The sequence below is a fragment of the Epinephelus fuscoguttatus genome, linkage group LG5 (assembly GCF_011397635.1).
Source record: "Epinephelus fuscoguttatus linkage group LG5, E.fuscoguttatus.final_Chr_v1".
Taxonomy (NCBI): Eukaryota; Metazoa; Chordata; class Actinopteri; order Perciformes; family Serranidae; genus Epinephelus; species Epinephelus fuscoguttatus.
In genome coordinates this window covers 6,272,109-6,292,516 of record NC_064756.1, presented here as the reverse complement: position 1 = coordinate 6,292,516, position 20,408 = coordinate 6,272,109, and the positions used below count along the sequence as shown (strand labels likewise).

The window sequence follows — 20,408 nt, the reverse complement described above, 5'->3', positions numbered from 1 at the left end:
AAGTTTGGTGTTAAAGTTGCGCACAAGAGGCACCTAGTGCTGTAGTGCTTAATGAGGGGGTGTGATGCTCTGATATTGCAAAAGGAGGATAAAATTAATAAAAGTATGCTTTCTTTTTGGTCAAAGTGTAAAATACTATTATATTACATTAAAGTGGAGCTTATACAATGTCTACACGTAGTGATTTTTGTTGAAAAATCGATATAACTCGGTTGCCTCTGAATATTCAAATTGAAAGTAACGCGCAATCAAATCATTGTCAAATCATTGAGTTCTAGGGGTTTTAAATAGTAGGCATGGAGGGAGAAAATCTCAAACTAATATGTCCCCAGCTATATTACAATATTGTTGTATGCTCTAGCTCTGCTGTAGGACATTTGTGTTGAGATTTTTGGAGACTTTTGCACAAATTTCGTTCTTGGCCATTTTGCTGAGGCAGAAAAGGACGTTGTGGAGTCCCACAGGTCTTCTCCAGGGAGCCTCTCTTCATCAAAGTCATCATGTCTGGTGAGTTTCACGTCGGATTTTCCTCTGGAAATCATTTTGTAGCATTTTCTCCTGTTAGACAGAAAAGAGAAAAGAGAAAAAAGGGAGAATGTTTAGTGGCAAAATTAAAAGCACACCTGAGTCACGTGCAAAGTGGGGGGGCTTTTTCCCCACTTATGCTCATTTTGGTCACAAATTTTAATCTTATATGAGATGACCACGAGTGAAATTAAACTTCATGTGATTAATCTTTGTACTTAAATGCCACCTGTTTGTGATGGGAGGATCAGGAGAGTCGGCTTTTCCCATTCAAACATTCTTGTACAGCTTTACCGACTTTTATGGATTTATTATATGTTCAGTTTCTGTGTTAACCGTCTGTTTGCACATGCTGCGACATGCAGACGGTCATTTATAAGACATTTTATTCAAGATTAATAACTTCTAGATGTAACATTTCAGCCGTAAAGCTTCTCAGCCCGGGCTGCTTGTGCGTAACAGGACGTTAGGAGTAACCGTGCTGGAGTGGGATGTGTCTGCCGTGTAATTTTGCCCCACTATTTGCCACATTTAAGACAAATCATGAAGTAGCATTTAGCTGTATGAATATTTATCAGATGATGTCTCGCAGCAGAGGCTTCGTCTCGTTATCAAATCGCCTTTTTCCAAACGGCTCGCCACTCCTGAGTGCTTTAAATTACGCCTTTAGGAATAAATTACGTGCACCTATGCGAGGCGTTCTTTCTGGGTTCCTTAATCAAGCTTCACCTATAGGAAAAATACGGCTAATTATTCTCTGAATAAACGCCATAGAGTTTCACTCTTTCCAAAATGGGGGCAGGGATGATTTGAATAAAATAACAGAGACTGGAGTAGAGCTTCGGTTTATATTATAAACAGCATGAGGCTGAAATTGCTCCCGAAAAGTTCCACCAAACAACAAACCGAAGCCCAAACTGTGCTTTTACTGAACGTCCGGAAAACATGGAGGTGACGTGCGTAAAGCGTATAGACTGTTTACATGAATAGTTGTTACCGATACAAACTTTGCTCCCCTGTCGAAGTTTACGCACATCTGTAGCTCAGATCAGCAACTTCAACATCGTTACTAAGACAAGATTAAAATTTTAGTCACCGATCGCTGCACACAGACTCTTCCCAGCTCTTTGTTTGTGCGTTTTTACGCGGTCGCCCCGAGCGCCATTATTCAACTTTACCAAGCGATCCAACGCGTGTTCCAGCCTCCTGACCGATCCAGATTCGCAATTTCAACATCCACTCTGTCATCTATGCGTTTATGATCATAAATATATACTTACGGTGGCGTATTTTGTACCGATTTCCTTTGTTCCTGGTCTGGGCGGCGTGGCCGCGGATCACACACAGGCTGCAGTGAAAGGGGTCTGCTGACGGCGTAATAGGAAACGCTGAGCCTTGTGATGCCGTAAAGAGGCAGCCCTGACCGGGAACACTGGAGGACGCTGGGGTCGGGACAAGTGGGTGAAAATACCCGGAGCCAAAACGCGTATTTTGCGCTGAAAATGCGCTTTTACGCACCGCGAATTCGGATAAAACTTCACATCCAAGCGCTACACACAGTTCAAACCACATTTTGTTGTTTAATATAAAATCATATGTGTGTGTTACCAACGTTCTGTGCCACAAAATCCCGCATCCAACATTTTATTAAAGTGCAGGACAACATGGCGACATGATCATTTGATGGAGAGGTTTCAGGTCATTCTGAAAACATATCTGAAATTTCATTTTTTGTGGATTTTAGGGAAGAAAACATGAGTTGAGACTGAGAGAGGAGGAAGGAGGAGGGAGGGGGTCAGACGTGTGGGAGGGGGAGAGGAGTCAGTGTCTGCTGTTGTCTCCTCCAGGGGGAGAGTGTTTAGTAAACATGACTGACATGCTGTTTTCTTCACGCAGATAAGCCGAGGGTGTACCAGGGCGTCCGAGTGAAGACCACGGTCAAAGAGCTGCTCCAGAGGCACAGAGCCCGGGAGGCCAACAGCAAAAAAGTTAAAACGGTAAACCTGCCTCTCTCACTCACCCCACCCCCACTCCCCCTCTGCCTCCCCCCAGTACACCCCCACTGTCACTGTCTGACAAAGCAGGAGAGAAAAAAACTGTGCAAAGCAATAAACTGCCCCTGTAAATGATTGACTGCCCTTCCAGTTAAAAAAAACACACCAACGTCTTTTTAAGGCCATTACGCACACACACACTATACACACTGTGCACAAACACACGTTTGCAAGGAAAACAACACTAAATATATATCTGTCAAAGTCAAATATGACAAAGTGTCTAACGATCCTTCTCTTTTCTGTCTTCTTCCTCCCGACCAACAGATATCCCAGGCTTGCTCCAATCTCCAGGATCTCTCCTCTTTTCAAAGTAAGTTTAGCTGCAGTATCCAAGTCCACAAAAGTTAAATGAATCGATTAAAGCTACACACGCAGCGACCTAAATATGAAGTAATCAGAAGCTACACCCGCAGTTTCGATGCACACTTTGCAAATTCAAGTCAAAATCTGTTTGCACTTTGCAGTGATCCAAAATAAAAATCCATCCATAACCGCTGTGAATCCAAAATGTTCAGAACGATGTTGGAAAAATCCACCCTGGCTTCAAGAGGATACCTGAAACAGATCAGGATTCTGTATTTGGATTCATTTAAAATAAGCAAAGTCAAAAGCAGCAACACTCCTTGAGGACAGACAGCAACAACCTGCCATGAACCAGGAACAAAATACTCACATGAAAGCCCCAGTCATGACCAAATACTCAGAAAAAGTCTACTTGGAATGCTAGAATTCTAGTGATCTATTGACAGCTCAAAACTTTCCAAAAGTGTAGGGTCCCCTCTTATAAACGAACACATTCAAATGTGTTGGCTGATGTTGTCGTGACATCACTCTCTGAACTTATAGGCCTATTTAAATGTCTTCCTGTGGTCTGCATGCAGAGACTACCTTACACCATATCTGATTGCGCTCTCCCCTCAACCTCTGACTCTATGTGGGCAGATTAGGCAAATAAATATTAAAATCTTTTAATTAAAATGCAGCATAAATCGTGAGTGGAGCTATTTTCACACTTTGGTGCGCAGCCGATGTGTAGGTTAATATATATCACAGGCATGTGATGCGTAAACTGCAGCCAGTGAGACTAGTTTTCATTTTTATAACATTTTTTTTTTTTGGAATATTTTTAATCTAATTTTTCTATTTAATTCCGTCAGGTCGCTATGTGGACCCTCCTCCCACCGCTGCCCCTGTGGACGCGAGCAGCTGTGGAGCGCGAGCCTTCCAGCTGCGCACCGCCCAGTTCCCCGTGCCTGACAGCTCGTGCAACAACCTGATGCAGCAGAGCACCTTCAACGACATCCAGGAGCAATTCGGCGACATGGTGTTGCCCGGCAACGGCTACAGTGGCAGTAACAACAACAACAATAACAACAACAACAACCACAGCCCTGACAGCGGCTACAACGCCTTCCTGCCTCCCCATCCCACCTTCGAGCTGCCGTGGTGCCCTGGACTCTCCTCTGATGCGGACTACTATGGCCCTGGGATGGTAGGTTTCTCCCACTGACACCAACCAAACTCCATTCAAAAAACAGCATATTTTAATATAAGTAGTTGCTTTTGGCTTTCACTGCCAAATTTTTGCTTGAATCCTTAACTATAGACTCTTTTTATATATTCGGCACAAACATAATCTATCATGTCATAAATATTTGCTCCAAACTGATGTATTTTTTAAGAATAAACCTACATTAATGAGCAATTTCTAACGCTGTACTAAACATTAAATTGCATAGTTTTAGAATAGAGGTTTGGCATGGCTGTATCCCCTCACCAGAGATCTGCTGAGGCTTGAATTCAGCATGTAATAATTATACTTGTGTGGTCTGTAGGTAGATTTAGAGCAGCTAATTTTGTTTGCTTGATAGAATAATTCAATGGGAGACTATAACTGTGCTTGCTGTGTCAAAACAGCCTAAAAATAATAGAGGAATAATTTAATTTCAGAAGCACAACAAAGGAATAATTAGCCTAATTCACAGTGAAAACTAAAGCAGTATCAACACTCACAGGCAACCCTGCTGAGCCTGTGGCCTTGTGCCAGTTTGACGTCCATCACCTGACACATCTGCTCAAAATAATCCTCACCATCTTCTTCTCCTTCTCCTCCAGGCTCCCTGCTCCCCACCGGAGTCGCTGAAGCTCTGCAACCCCATGGATCACAACAGCTACTCACCGCAGGACTCTTTCTCCTCCTCTTCCTCTTCCTGCTACGACTCACCCACCAGGATGGAGTCCAGCTACCACAGCTTCCCCTCAGAGCACTACCACTATCAACACTGCAACCTCCAGGACTGTTACTGCCTGTCCCACTGCTGGCCGGGCCAACAGGAGAGCTTCTCTGCCCCCGAATATGCACCTTACTACAACCCCACAGACTATCCATACACCTGTCCTGCGGAGGAGAACTATTATAAGAGGGATCTGATGAGCTCTGAAATGTGTTACAATATACTATGATGAGACCGTCGACAGTATTGTTTGACTTGGACTGTAAATATTCTGTTCAAGTAGCCAGTGAGGCTGTTTGCTGTTTGCTTGGATGGTCCGCTGTGCATTTCACTGTGTGCTCTGATTGGCTTTTTGCTTTGGTGGAATGATGAATGCTGAATGGATGGAAAGGCTGATATTTTTGTATCGATGACTCTTATTTTACTACTAAGATTTATTTTCATACACATAACTTGTTTCGTTAAATAAAAAAGTGTTAAATCAACATGCTTTGAATTCATTTCTCTTTCATTCACACTTTAATAAGCAGAGTGTAAGTCATTCACACAGGAGCAGTGTCAGTTATATTTCTGTTAAACGTCACAGACTTGGTGAAGTTAATCAGATCTGGTCGTACAGGTTTACTCCCTGCAGTTGTCTTCCATGTTGCTCTCTGTCAGGTCTCTTTCATTTGCACCTATCTGCAAAAAAAACTGCAAAAATGTGGGAGGAGAGTAAAAATCAACAACGCAGGATGATAACATGTCGGGGCTGAACTGTGCTGTAATGCAACACTTTGTGCTAGAGTGAAGGAATCCTGAGAGATTTGACTGAACCTGCAGGGAGGAAGTTCACTAGTAGTAAAAAAGGGTGCACAGAGAACAGGTTCCTGATTCATATTTATTGAGAGGTTACATCTGAACATGATAAACTGAGCACCACATATATGCATCATTTACTGTACAACTTAAGATAAGAACTATGACTAAGATATTTGTCCAAACCAACAACTTTAAAAGGCACAAAAGGTCAGAGGTTACATGAAATAACCACAGAGCAGCACCTGAAAACAAAAGTAAACATGCTGTACAACACTATACTTCTCCTCAGCTTATATAATCACCACATGGCCGTCTTGTTCTTTGAGCTACTTGCTCAGCCTCAATAGTGATAGGTTCCTTGAAAACTTGACATAAATCTGTTAAAGTAAAACTCAATGAACAAAGCAGCTAAGGCTCTTACTCTCTAATACAGAGAGACAATTTTGTTTGCTGGCAGGGCCACGCTGAGGACACTGAGGTTGTGTCTGCGGTGATGTTTCTGCAGAGCTGGTGGCTTTCGTGACATAAACTGGGCTTTATATGTCATTATTAGTCTGGATTGTTTTGGTGTGGGTTGCAGAGTGTTGGAGATAGAGATGTCCGCCTTCTCTCCAGTATAATGGAACCAGATGGCACTCAGCATGTGGAGCTCGAGGCACCAAAAAACAAACGGAGAGAAAAGATGAACTTCAGGCACTCGTGTTTGGAGCAGGCACTGAAATCAAGTTAAAAAGCCTTTATTAAAAAACATGACTTACATTAAAACTCACTGGTTTTCATCCAAAGGTCTTCATTATGGTGCATTTCTTTTGCACCCTGCAACTTAATTCGAATGCATTTCTTCCGGCCTGAAGTTCCGGCCTGAAGTTCATCTTTTCTCCCCATGTGCTGACCCCTTTTCTTCAAGAGCATCTCAATTTTTTTCTTGAGTTTCATATGACAAAGATATTCCTCGAGTACACCACTGCCTTCTTCTCCCACCAAACAAAGTACATTTAAAAAACGTAGCATCAATGTCTCTTTCCAGAAATCATGACCCAGTTACTCAAGATAATCCACATACCTTGTTGTGAGCAGTTTCATGTAGGAACTGTTTTCTTTCTACTGAACTACACCGATGAATCATGTCACTGTGCAGAAGGAAGAGTGCATCTACTCACTGAAGCTTGTGACAGTGAGAGATATAAACATTAGTGGCGTCCTCCTCAGCTGAGCGGAAGTCAGACATCTCTACAGCTGATATCTCCAACACTCTGCAACTCACGCCGAAACAATCTTGAATGATAAATAGTATGAAGAAAAATATGTATTTTTTATTTGAGGGTGAACTGTCCCTTTAAGGCTGATTCTGGCGAACTAAAAATACCAAAAAATGTTGTGTTTAAGCCACACAAAAAAAGTATTCCCCTCCTGCGTTACATAAGCTACCCATGAAAAGGGCACAGAAAGTTTTGACGCAACATCTGGACCATAATTTTTTTCAATTTATAGAGACAAAACATAACAGATACAAAAACAGACAAGCGACAAGCAAGCAGACAAGACAGAATCACACACAGAATAAACAGGGGGAGGGGGACGGTACATGATACTCCAAGGCAATGTCAGGGTAGAGTCACACAAACTCAACAAGTGATGAATGTAGAATAAATAAGATGAACAACAAGGTGTAAGTTCATATGTCTAGAAGGACAAAAAATAAATAAGTAGCCTACATTTGCATGCCCTCATTTCCTCAAGAGGGAACATAATTCATATATGAAATAAAATACATTTTATCAGTTACATGAATAAATAAAACATGCATCTTTTGGATAGACAACAAGATGTAGAGTTCAGTGGGTGGTTTGTCAAAACTTTTAGGATGGGTGGGATTCTTCTGGGGGGGAATTTTGATCTCATTGAAATCATGACATTTATTTGTAACACTGCAAACATTAATCTCAAACACCAGCTTTAGCCACAACCATCCACCTCGGCAGAAACATATGACTTCATGACCTCAGGATTTCTAAGATCAGTCATCATGAGGATAAGGCATCACATGACCAAGGCCAGTACTGTCTGAGGACAGGAGCATGTGATGGGAATCAGTGTCTGCTCCTGATAATAAAACACTATATTGAATTCACATAGTAAGTGTTTCTTTACACAAGAGAAAGTTCTGCCTTTGCAAAAACAAAACTGGGATGATAATAATCTTAAACTTATTTACCTCCAGGTGATAAACATGTTGCTGCAACAAACCTTCCCCCCGCCCTCCTAATTAAATACCAAAATGAATATGAATACACATACATCAGGTCATTCAAATGTCTCATTCTTTATCTTATTAAATACATGAATAAATAAAATAAAATAAACTATACATATTATTTGTTTATTTATTTTTCTGTGTATAGTTGTGGGGGTTTTCTAGTCAGGCCTCTGCTCCTCAGAGTTGATCTCATCTAATTAGTGGCAGCAGCTGACTGATTCATCACCTGGTAGGAGTCTGTCTGTGTCTGTATCTGCTCTGTGAAGCACTCATGTCAGTAGCTCTGATGATAGTCAAGGGCTGAAATGTTTGCTGCTGTTTTAACCACTTTTTTTGCACTTTGAGCACCTTCTTTTTGTGCACAGATGCTCTAAATAAACTGAATTTTTTTGGCATTGATCTCAGCCTGTGAACCTTTCTGTGGCTGTCGAGCTCGGTTGCATTGGTCTCCTCTGCCGTCATGATTTGTAACATGAAGCTGCTTCACTTCTTTTGTTTTTTTAGTTGCCTGACCTCTGTGGATAATTCAGCTCTCGATTAAAAACCTCCTGAACAATGAACACTGAAGAAACTCTAGCCGGGAGAAAAGTTTTACCAATCTGCAATTCACTGCCAGACGCCACCAAGTCCCCCTAAATCCTACACACTTCAACTTATACTCAAGCCATGATGCTTTTTTCTAGATCTAACAAAGTGCTTTTGTGGCCTACAACTTCAGGAAATAAACCTGAAAACAAGCAGCATTGTAAGTTGATTTTTAAAAGACACAATACAAGTCACAAGCCTCAGTTGAGACGCTGTACGTAAACATCCAAATCAGACGCAGGACACGACCTAGCACGTCATATTTTGGTTATTTCTTTTTATTATTATTTTTTTTGCCTTAATTTGATAGGACAGATATAGCGTGAAAGGGGCACTAGATAACCTGCAGCAAAGGGCTGTGGGTTGGCATCAAACCTGCGGCCACTGCAGCAAGGTAATAGCTGCCTTGTGCAGGGGGCGCCCACTCTACTGGCTGAGCTGGTGGGCGCGCTAAGCATGTCATATTTTGATGTTTAGGTCCACTAACAAAGCAGCAGAGGGATGTTTGATGAGCTGGGATGAGAACATGTTGAATAATCCAGTTAATTTCAAATGGAAGGTGAATTTAATCCTTCAGTTGGTCTGAGAAAAGAAATAAAACCATCAAATTTGAAGATGCATGTTTTTTAATATATCTTCATCATAATAATGGAGCTGTCAGACTGTAAGAAGAATACACTGGACACCAAAGCCAAGGCCAGTGACCCCAAGCCCCAGACTCACAGGTGGGGTCAAGGGGCAGACAGGGGACACCTCCCAAAACACACCCACCCCAAACACCCCCCCCCCCTTCCCCCCTGCAGTGCAGGCAGCAGTCAGCGGCTGATGCTCCTCTGCTGGCAGGGCCCATGAGCCTGGCAGAAGTTTGCCCCAGGCTGAGGCCATTGTTAAGCTTATCAGCAGCATACAAAAACACATCACAGGCCACTTATTCATCTGCATGTTGTAACATGGTGAGTAATTAGCAGAAAAGAGGAGTAATCTGAAACAGAGAGTGAAATGATTACTGCAGGCGTTTTGCAATGTCAAGCCTTCCTCGCTGCATGTTCTCACACACAGGTTAGAGACTCCACATGACGCTCATTCTTCTGCTACTGTTGTCTGAATAAATGCTGCACTTTCAGTAGAAAGTGACGTCTTTATTTTACAATTTTAAGTGATGGCAGTGTTTCTTAAATGAGGCCTCAGGTACTTCACACCTCTAGATGTTTACCTGTGTGTGAAAACCTGATCCTGCGCAGCTGAAAATGTAAATAAATCTGTCAAACCCTGATGGGTTATAGCTCTATTTGGGGCCATGACGGAGGCCTCATAAACTGCTAACAGCTTCTTTTAACATTATTAACCCCCCCTGAGCCCGGCCAAACGCTGAATGTCAAGGCTGTAATCGCCTCGGAGGCAGTGGGCTGCTGCAGACAGAAACAAGGTCAGGGCTGTCAGGCATTAAAGTGAAAGGGCCGGGGAATGTGGGGCTCCTAACTCACATCAGTAGAGTTTGAGGAGATCAAGATGTGATCCACCCCTCACTCTGATCTCTGCTGCTGACACCCCTCTATTCACCTCCAGGGCCACTCCGCAGGCATTGTTAAGACTGGCAAGTGGTTCACCGAGGCCGCATGAGAGTGTGTGTTGACATGCTTCATCCCTTCAGGTGTCTGATAAGGCTCTAATAGCCTCTGATGAGAAAGCAGAGAATTAGTGACTCACACCGTCTGGCCTTTTGTGAAGTTTCAATCCAATTATCACAACACCATGCGTCTCCATCGCGGTTATCTCTCAGTGCTCGGGGCTACTACACAAAGACGAATTAGTAAATTAAATCAGTCTGTTAAAACAAAATTGAGGCAGCCCATGATGGAGCCTGTGCTCCAGGAGCTGCGCCCGTCACAGAGTAGTGACCACAGACTGTTGCTGTGACAGCTGAAATTATAATTTACTGCTCGATACAGAATTAACTAATGAGTGTTTGTGCAGGAAATGCTGCAGAAGTTTACTAAAAGTTAAGTTTCCATGTAAATTTAGCACAAATTCTCAGCGAATTTTCAGAAATTCAGCAAAGAAAATGTAGATTAATGGTTACTGGTCCAGGAGACAAGATTTCTCCTTCGTCATTAGTTCAAGGTCCACAGAGTTTAACACATTAAGCACCACTTGTGTTTGGCCATATTGCTTGCTCTCTCTGTCAGAGACTTTATCTACAGCAAGAGTCACTTGCGGTCCCTTCAGAATGGACCCATGACCCACTTTTGGACCGTGACCCACCAGTTGGGAACCACTGGATTAATGTTTCCATCCACTGCTGTTATGTGAATATCATGTAAGAGTTGAGCGCTGATTCTCCAGTCAGGTGGGTGCCATTAATCCATCCCAGATGATGAAGGGACAACATGATGTCTTCATTAAAAAGTCGAATCTCAAATGAAGAAAAACCATGAGGAAAATTCAGTGGTAAGTATTTTTGCGAGTATCTGTATCTACTTGAGTTTTTAAATTTCTGTCAACTGTCACTTTCACTCCACTACATTTCCTCTAAGTATCTTAGTTACTTACTATAAAACAAGGGAGGACAGGAGCAGTGGTGTACGGGAGTTATGACGGGCCCAAGTGCCAGATTTTGCATCGAAACAGCCACTGTGTTTTCCATAGCATCATCACATGATCAAATATCTATCCATATGAATTATCTGTGAAACACTTGGAGTATTCTGTTTAGAAGTTGGCTTGCAGACAAAAATGTGAGGAGTGCCTGAAGGAAACTGTTGGTGTGTAAACCTGCCCTGAAAAACTGTCTTTGGCTTAAAAGAAAAAAGATAAATGCCTTTATGTGTTTGGTTTTGACGGCATATGATTTCAACGACAAGCCAGAAACAGTTGTACAGGGAGGGGATATTAGATATGCCATTATCTAATTTATAAAGCTGTTATCTGGTATTTTCATTCAAAAATTCTGCACAAAATACTGCCAACAAGAAAAATGCTTTTTGGTCGGGGTATGGAGGAAAATGGAAACTGTTGTTTGCATTTATTTTGGTTCCTCATGTGGCAACCTCTATCAAAAGATGGCTTACATCAAGTTTGATTTTTTTTAACCATCATCGCCCCCAAACAGTAATGCTCTCCAGGATATGGTTGTCCCATATACTGTTGTCCTCCAACTGCTCTACTCTGTCTATATTTACGTCCCTGGACAGGAGGAGGAAGGAATGGACAGACATACGGAGGAATGAGAAGGAAGGAACCGGACTTTACTCTTTAAATCCTTTAAGATCTGAAAAAGATTTTGTTTTTCTTTAAGTGTGATGTACGCTCCATTTTTATGGGGTGTACATGTTACAAAGAAATAAAAATTCATAATTCTCAAAATTCTGACAGATTGCTTTTTTATTAACAGCACTAACTTGTACTTTTACTTTCAATACATAAGTACATTTAATACTATAACGTTACTTTATTGAAGTACAGTAAATATCAGATACTTTAAGACTTTTACTCAAGTAATACTCCAATAGGTGACTTTAACTTCTACCAAAGTCATTTTCAGGTAAGATATCTGTACTTTTACTCAGGTATGGCTTTCAGGTTCTTCGTCCACTGTGGAAAAATGTGATAGAAACATGACATTTATGTTTCTTTCATGTATTAAAAGGTCTGGTTTGCAGGATTGAGGGGGATATATAGTCAGAAATGGAATATAATATAGTAAAAATGTTTCTTTAGTGTATAATCACCTGAAAATAAGAATCATTATACAGTTAGCAGCCCCTCTGCAACGAGCAGCGTCAGAAAAACACTTATTTTCCTAATGTGAAACTGTTTTATTCAGTGTTTTTCTGGTTCAAAGGAAGAGGCATGTGTGGATAATGAATTTCCTAGAAAAAACCTCTTGCTCATCTGAATCTTAAGTTACTGGAGAAAAAGGTGAGCACACAACAGCATGTGTTGGGCGAGCCACAGCATGGAAGAAACACTGATTTGTGTAAGTGTTTCTTTGAAGTTTTACCGGTTTAAATGGCTGATTTGTTTGTTCTGGAGAAGAAGAGACCTCTGTGGATAATTCAGCTTCTGGTAAAAACCTCCTGAACAATGAACACTGAAGAATTGCAACCCTCACCACTGGATGCCATGAAACCCTGCCTGAATCTTACACACTGAACCTTTAATGTGAGGAAGGTTGCAGTGTCATTATGGCTCCACACAGATTTGATGTTTCCATGTGCAGCTAATCTTTTGTCTCTTCGAGTGACAGTTCTGTCACGTTTAATGTACATCATGATTTATTCCCTCAGTCTGCTTACAGAGCCAAATTATGAAAAAAATGTTTTTTTTAAACAAAATTCCTGCATTTACAATCAATTTTTATACACAAATCAAAAGTATGCACAACAGCAGCTTGGAGGAAACAGACTTTGTGCCAGCCATGCAAGGAATCTGATGAGCGCACTCGTGTGAAACAAATTCCTTCACGGAAGAGGATTTGTTTTCACAGATTATCTGTCTCAAGTTCTTCTCTCAGAATACAGGGGCAGTTTCAGCAAACATGACACAAAGACTGTCGTGGCCAGCCCTAAACTTTAGCAGCTACTGGTTGCTAATTGGCTGAATTGTTTGGACGTGTGCTCAGAGAATGACTCCCAGTCTTTACCAGTGCTGTACATCATCATACATTTATCTTCTCACCATTGTCTGTAATGTCTGTATAACTTCCAATACACACAGCCATGCACACAGTCAAAAACTCTTTGCTTCCTAACATCAGCAACACCTGTGCTCACTGGGATGATCTTAAACACCATGGCCTGCCTCAGCCAGTGACATAAGCCACCTGGTGGCGTAGTGGGATAATACAGCTCACACAACTCAAACATATGGCTCCAACAAAGATGTTATTTCTTTATATGAAAGGTTCCAACTGTAGCTTCAACATATTGGGAAGAGGTCTTATTTTGTGCAGTTATATGAAACGATACCAGATGAACTCAGAGACATGTTTTAAAGAAGAGTTTCTCGGCAGGTTTTACTCTGAAACTTGGCTGTCAGCTTTTACTCATTATCATCTCTCTGCATCCGGTAAAGAAGCAGCACAAGTATGTTAAATATTTCCCTACTGGAGTCTTACATCATTAAAATGGCAAGTCGAATCAAGTAATGAAAACTAAACATGATTAGTTTTGTCAACTATTTGACGTGTCAAGTGTGTACTTGACCCCTGGTGCCAGATAAGCTCCCCTGCATGTGTCAGAGATGTGTAGAGTGCGGGGCGGTAGTTAACCCAGCTCTGAACTAAACCAACAAACTGAAAATCATAAATCTAAAGAGGGTTTTTTTTGTTGTTCTTACAGGCTGCACTTCACACATCACATTCCTGAAACTGGATGCAGTGTGTCAAAGTTAAACACGGGGATTTGTGTGTGCGGTGAGTACTCCACAGATCCTGTTGGCAAGCGCCTGCTGAACCAGCACTTGTGGAAATCCCCCTGCTGAGACTTGGCAGCACCTGATCATTGCGAAGAGACGCCCACCCTCAGGCCTCAGCACAGCTCTTCACTCAGCTTTTATTTACGGGGTTTTCAGCATGCCGACAAAGACAACAACTTTTTTTCTTGTCTTAGCTTTAAGAGGGACATTTTGTCTCTATAAAACATTATCTGTATTCATTTACAGGCAAATTTACAGGAGACCATTGTTCACTTGGTTATTAATCTACAGGAGCCGTCTCTTTCTCTCTGTGTGTTCGTGTGTGTGTGTGTTAGTATCTGCCAGTGTATGGCCGACACTGTGCTGATTTGAAGCAAAAATGTGGCAAGAAAATGTTAGAAAAGGTCTAGATTGAACTTTAATGTCTAACTTTTAAGTCCTTTTTAAGTCCTGAAGTGCTGTGGGTTAACTCACAGCTACTGATCATGAATCCATCTCTGTAATAACTTCATAAACTCCACCTGGTGATGAAGGCTGTGTCAAAGCTCTAATAAAGCTAGTATAGGGGCGACCTGTAGCTCACCTGTTGGAGTGTGCGCCCCATAAAGGCTGTCCATCTTCAGCTGTGTTGTCAATAAAGGCAAAAACCTGCCCAAAAATAATAAAAATTAAAGCTAACATATGGTCCCTGAGTCCTGATTCTTTTGTGAAATTGTTGAAAAAGAAAAATCACATTTTTCTCATCTAGCCAGCCTGAAGTCGTTCACATTAAGAATTAAGCATTTGAGCACTCATATAAATTACCCTCTAATAATGTACTAAGTCATGAGAATGAGTGGTATAATTAAAGATATTACACTGTAATAACCCTGAAGTCTTGATGTGTAGCCTCTGTGGGCTGGGGATAATAACAAGGCAAGATAGTAACTCCCGTTCCAGACTACAGTCGACTGTTACACTCACATCAGTCCCCCATAAAACACCAGCAAACTGAAAGAACCCTGCACCGGTGGCATTGTGAGGCCCGGGTGTCCGAGGCTTCAGCCCTGATATATACATACATATATATATTTTTAAGAATAGGAATATAAAAACATGAGGAACTTAGGTTAGCAAACTCAGTATCTTTGTTTTATTAATGTTATTATTGATTAATTTCTATCACACACTCTGTTTCTGTCTCTGTAGGTAGTTTAATCTATAATTATACATTATCATTTAACAGTTGATTATATTTTGCATCAACAATCTTAATCTGTAAAGCAGACAAATAAATGTAGTGGAGTAAAAAGTACAATGTTTCCCTCTAAGATGTGAGGTAGTACAAAGTAGCATAAAATGGAAATACTCGAGAACAAGTACCTCAAAACTTTCTACATTTTAATGATAGCAGTTGTAAAGTATTCTGTTGCTACTCAATGCTGATTATGAACAACTGCTAATATTTTTAAAACCACAATTTATTATTTATCTAATTTAATCTAAGTTTTTAGTGTCTGGGCCTTTACTCAGCACGACTGTAGGGGGCACCAGCTTCATTTCAAACAGACTACATTAGAAACAGGCCTTTATTTCTCATTCCCTCTGTTTTTATTTCTATTTTTAATCCGCTGCCCTGTTAAATTTATTGTGTCACTTCAAACTCAACTCTTCCTGTATCTGTTTAAAAATAAAAGCCCCTAAAAGGCTTTTGTGTGAAATATTTGCAGGAACTTCTGGAGGATTTCATGCTGTAGTTCAAATGTATCTCCTGCCACCTGGTGGCAATTTGTATGTTACTACAATAACAGTCCGGTTGGCACATGAACAGCTAAAATTAAATTAATAATAATAAGAATAGGAGAGGGCTAACCTGATGACACCACGCACGTTGTAAAAGACGACCAACATGTAGTCTACCAGTCACGTCAAGATTTTATGACTCCACAATCGCCTGATCTGACATAGTGAAGTCGGAAAAGACGAAAATGTTGAGTAGTCTGAACCCAGCATTAGCTATTGTTCGCTGTTTTTGTCCATGCTGCAGGTGAATGTCCAATATTTACTCTTCTTTTAGCTGTTTGGTCTCGAACAACTGAGAGAGATATCTGTCTGTTCACCAGCTAATTGCTAACTTTGATTAGCGCTGATCTCGCTGCGTACAGTCAGTTTATCAGAGCTTTTTCTGTCTTTGTTTGTTCAATTAGTGCAACTCTAATATTATTTGACTGCAACTGACAATTATATGCAATAATAACTACTAGAGTTGTAACACTAAAATATATTGTGGAAGTATTACAACTTAAAGCATAGCATGCTGCACAGCACATGAGCTGACAAACGAATAAATGAGATCAACTTTACTAATTAAAGGGGAACATCAGAGCATGTCCACAGGTGTTAGGGAGTACTGCATGTGTGACAACAGTTTCAAAGAGAGTTGTGTAAAGTTTGGGTAAAGAAACTGAACTCCTGCAGTGTGAAGGTAGATGGATCTTTCTTCTCGAAACTGAACAGCCTTTAGGCCTGAAAACGTGTAGCTCAGCGTGTGATGTAAACAGTGACGTGGGAGGGAAGCCGCGGCTGGTCAGTCCGTCGGCAATTCTCTCATAAGTCGGCCCGTTCTTCACCGTCCCCGTCATCTGACGGGTAATGGCCTCGTTGTTTGCGAGGACAAGGAGGGCGCGCAATTCCTTGTCTCCCCAGTTGCTCATCTTTACAGTGTCTGTCAGGTTTGTGTTTCCCTCTTGCTACTAGCTGCTCGCTAATTCCTGCTATCAGCTGTTTCCTGTTTATCCACCGCCAGTGGCTCGCACGTGCGGCGTCATCAACAGCTCCTCCCAAAAGTCTTCAACAGCCCCTCCTGTTGCGGCTGCCTTGGTCTGTTTAAACTAAAAGGGTTCCTCCAATATGTCTACCCTACGAGCTGGAAAATTGGGCACCTCTGATCAACTCGCCTTTCCGCCTCTGTGTGTCTAAACGCTCGCAGCTTGCCGGTAAAACGGCCCAACATTCACGGAAAATCTGGCAGTGGAAAAGGGGCTAGTGTCTGTATCTGCTCTGTGAAGCACTCATGTCAGTAGCTCTGATGATAGTCAAGGACTGAAATGTTTTCTGCTGTTTTTAAATCATGCTTTATTATTTTTGTGCACAGATGTTTTAAGTAAATTGTCATATTTTTGCATTGATCTAAGCCTGTGAACCTTTTTGTTGCTGTCCAGCCAAGTTGCATTGGTGTGCAGGTATCTCCTCTGCCGTCCTTTCTGAGTCTTATAAACTGCCTCATCCTGCAGGATGAAGCACTTGGCACACAAAACAGAGTTCAACAAAATGCATAAATAAAAGGTTTTACCTTCTGAGTTGATTAATGACGAATGTCCACCGTAAAACACAGCAGAATGGTACGGGGCATTGGCAGGATTCTATTTCATATGCACGAGAACGTCCAGTCTGCAATGTCTAGGATTCCACGCTGACAGTCTGCTCAGCAAGTGAATAAAGTAGCAAGATAAAAAGAGATTGATTCATGTTTAATGGGATATCTCATATGTAGAAGTTAACATCTCATACCTCAGAGATAATATTCTGGAGTGAACTTAGGTTTTGGCCAACATTGCCAGCATTTTTTCTCAGGGCGTCTGTAAGCAGTCACACTGAGAGCTTTTTCTTTTTTATCTCATAAACTGTACAGTTAAAGATGTGCAAAGGTCACCATGAGGCTCCAGCTGTATCATCGCAGAGCACAATACACGTACTGTGCCCTCTGGAAGTCACACTAATGCTCCTAATCAGTCTGGATGTTCTGCATGGCACAGTGACGCTGTTCAAGCTGAACACCTTTATGAGACTCCTTTGAAGTTTTATGATCAGATTTATTGGATCAAATCCTTTGTGTCTCGACGCAGTGCTGCTTTTGTCCTTGTTAATATCTAAGCAACAGGATCAATGCTTTCCTATTCAATCCTACAAATGTGTGCCAGGTGGCAACAATCCTCCAATTGTTGGACAGGGCAGATATGAAGCATTAAACTTTGGCAGGCAAAGTAAAATGTTATCAGGTCTGAAGTGAAGGTGGATGGTGAATAGTGTAAATAACATCACTGCATTTCGCAACAACTGATAAGTGAACCTGTCACCTGTGTGTATTCATATCAGAGGGTGTTTCTTTATTGAGTAAATCAAGGGCTGTTTACATTCATTCATGTTTCCTGCACAAAACCCAATGCACACCCAGGCCTGATAACGGACACTCTGGATTGGCAGGTCACACACTGTGCAGCCGCACTGTGAAAGTGCTATTTACACATCAAACAGACAGTAAGTGGAGAGTGAACACACCTGATGTGAGATAGTGCCGTGTTTCTATTTGTGAAGTAGGTTAGTCAACACTATCAAAGTCAGAGTTTTCATATACTGTAAATAAATCACTGATTTCAGCTCTTCTATTTTTGCTGGTCAGCCCAGACACCAGGAGAATATGTTGGCATGTACGATTCTACAAAGTATGTCACATTTGCACGTTTCATATGTATCAATGTTTCTAAACGGACATAGTGTATGAGCTAGACGAGACAGGCGAGCTGTGTGAAACCAACAAACAGCCTGTTCTCACTCCGAAGTTGTCTGTTGTTTTGTCAGTGATTTCGGCATCACACACCCACGGCAAAAGCCACCTTTCGCGAGGGAATGATACTCCACTGGGTGGCGTCAGTTTGTAACACAGCCGGATGGAGCCTTTCGCAGTGTAATGTTACACTGTGGGGCAGCTGTGGCGTAGAGGCAGAGCGGGTCGTCCTTCAATTGGAGTATCGACAGTTTGATCCCTGGCTTCTCCAGTCCGCATGCCAAAGTTCCATCAGTGTGTGACAGTGTGTGAATTGTTACTGAGTTGCAGGTGGCATCATGGATGGTAGCCTCGGCCACCAGCGTGTGAATGGTTGAATGTGACATGTAGTGTAAAAGCACTTTGAGTGACTAGAAATGTGCTGTACAAGTGCAGTCCATACACCGCCGGTCGACTGCACAGCACCAGTCCCAGCGTTATGACATGCCACTGGACGAAATCAGTTTGAAACGCTGCTGGTAAGACGTAATATAAGGGGGTGAAAAGTCCCTGTATGGTGGGTAGGAGGGGCGGTGGATGGGTCAAACAAATCCTGGACTTTCACCAGGAGGCTGTTGTTCACTTCCTGTATGAATGTAGAGCCAAACCATAATGACTTTTTCTAATACCTAGCTCGTAATATGTAGACGTGAAAGGCCACTGACAAAGCAGCGATATGTGACGAGCTGGGATGTGTCGGTGACACCTAGACGAGATGGCTGCCCAGCTGCAGACCACTGTTCCGGACCAGCAAACACCAAAACAGACTGTCTCTGGTGTTTTTCCAGCAGCTTTCTTGGCACTAAAACCTGGATGTTTTGTGGGACAGCCGTGGCTCAGGAGGTAAAGCTAGTCATCTACTAATTGGAAGATCGGTGGTTCGGTAAGCAGCTCCTCCAGCCCGAATGTTGAAGTATCCTCAGGCAAGATCCTGAACCCAAACTTGCTCCTGATGGCTGTTTCACCAGTGTGTGACTGCGTAGGAATGTTTAAGCTGAGTAGCACGTGACACTTTGCACTGTAGCCTCGGCCACCACAGTGTGAGTGTGACATGTAGCGTCATTACCATTTTTTCAGCAGCTTTTTTAGCCCCCTGTCACTGTGTTTCCAGTGACTTTTCAGGCATGAAGAGTGGCGCTCTATTGCCAAGACATAGCTGCTTTTCCTGCCAGGATAGTGCCACGAAAACCAGATGTTTTCTACCAAGACATAGCTGTTTTTCCTGCAGGGATTATGTCCCCCAAACCAGAAATTTTAAGTTACAACATGATGTATTTCTAACCAAAGTTTCCATACGCATGACACACTCTGTTTGATGTCTGGTAGCTCTTTCTAAAACTCTGCAATGGCAGTGGTGCTTCTTATGCTACTGTAATGGTTTGTTCACTTAAATGATGATCAGTGATCAGTGAACCAAAAATGTGTATGAAAAGCAACAGTCTGAACACAGAGCTCAGGTATTTCCCAATATACACAGACATCTAAAAATTGCCAGTGGGTATAATCATTAACCACTTCTTTACCACAACATTCCTGGCATTACGACTCTACCTGCATTGCTGCCCTTATTAGATAACTGTAGAGATCTTATCTGTGTATGAAAACAGTTGAAATGACAAAATGTGAAGAAACAATAACATGCAGGCTCCTTCAGACCCCTGCTCATTTTTATTTGTGGCCTGCTATCTTGATCTGTGGCGTCTTGGGCTGTTTTAGGAATAACCTTCTTGTTAAGTGTTCTTTGAGAGCAGAGCAGGAAGAACAGGCCTCGGCATGATTGCACTGGTTCAAGTGTCAGGCCTGCTGTCGATGTGCCTCCTGCAAAAGGCTGCTTTTCTTCACAGATGAAGACTGAGATAAATCAAATGTAGGAGTAGCAAGGGCAGTAATGACAGCAGGTAATTGGCATGTTTTCTGTACATGTGCAGGACTTCGACGCCCCCTGGGCTTCC

At 42.0% G+C, this 20,408-nt stretch overlaps 1 protein-coding gene across 3 annotated transcripts; it reads left to right on the top strand.

The window, feature by feature from the left end:
• Positions 1-307: 307 nt before the first annotated feature.
• Positions 308-5,301, top strand: linc.pou2af1 (lnc RNA pou2af1). 3 transcript variants are annotated; one of them, XM_049575519.1, is made up of 5 exons: positions 308-507; positions 2,422-2,522; positions 2,847-2,892; positions 3,740-4,074; positions 4,698-5,301. In XM_049575519.1, the coding sequence occupies exons 1-5, from the start codon at positions 501-503 to the stop codon at positions 5,043-5,045; spliced, it is 837 nt and encodes a 278-aa protein (XP_049431476.1). In that variant the 5' UTR covers positions 308-500; the 3' UTR covers positions 5,046-5,301. The 3 variants fall into 3 exon arrangements, with proteins under 3 accessions (XP_049431476.1, XP_049431478.1, XP_049431477.1); XM_049575521.1 differs by lacking the exons at positions 308-507; positions 2,422-2,522; positions 2,847-2,892 and adding an exon at positions 3,478-3,614; XM_049575520.1 differs by lacking the exons at positions 308-507; positions 2,422-2,522; positions 2,847-2,892 and adding an exon at positions 3,505-3,635.
• The last annotated feature ends 15,107 nt before the right edge of the window (positions 5,302-20,408 follow it).

Coding starts and splice junctions, on each gene's coding strand:
- linc.pou2af1 (XM_049575519.1), top strand. Junction 2,523..2,846: donor ACAGCAAAAAAGTTAAAACG/GTAAACCTGCCT, acceptor CCCGACCAACAG/ATATCCCAGGCTTGCTCCAA. Junction 2,893..3,739: donor GGATCTCTCCTCTTTTCAAA/GTAAGTTTAGCT, acceptor TAATTCCGTCAG/GTCGCTATGTGGACCCTCCT.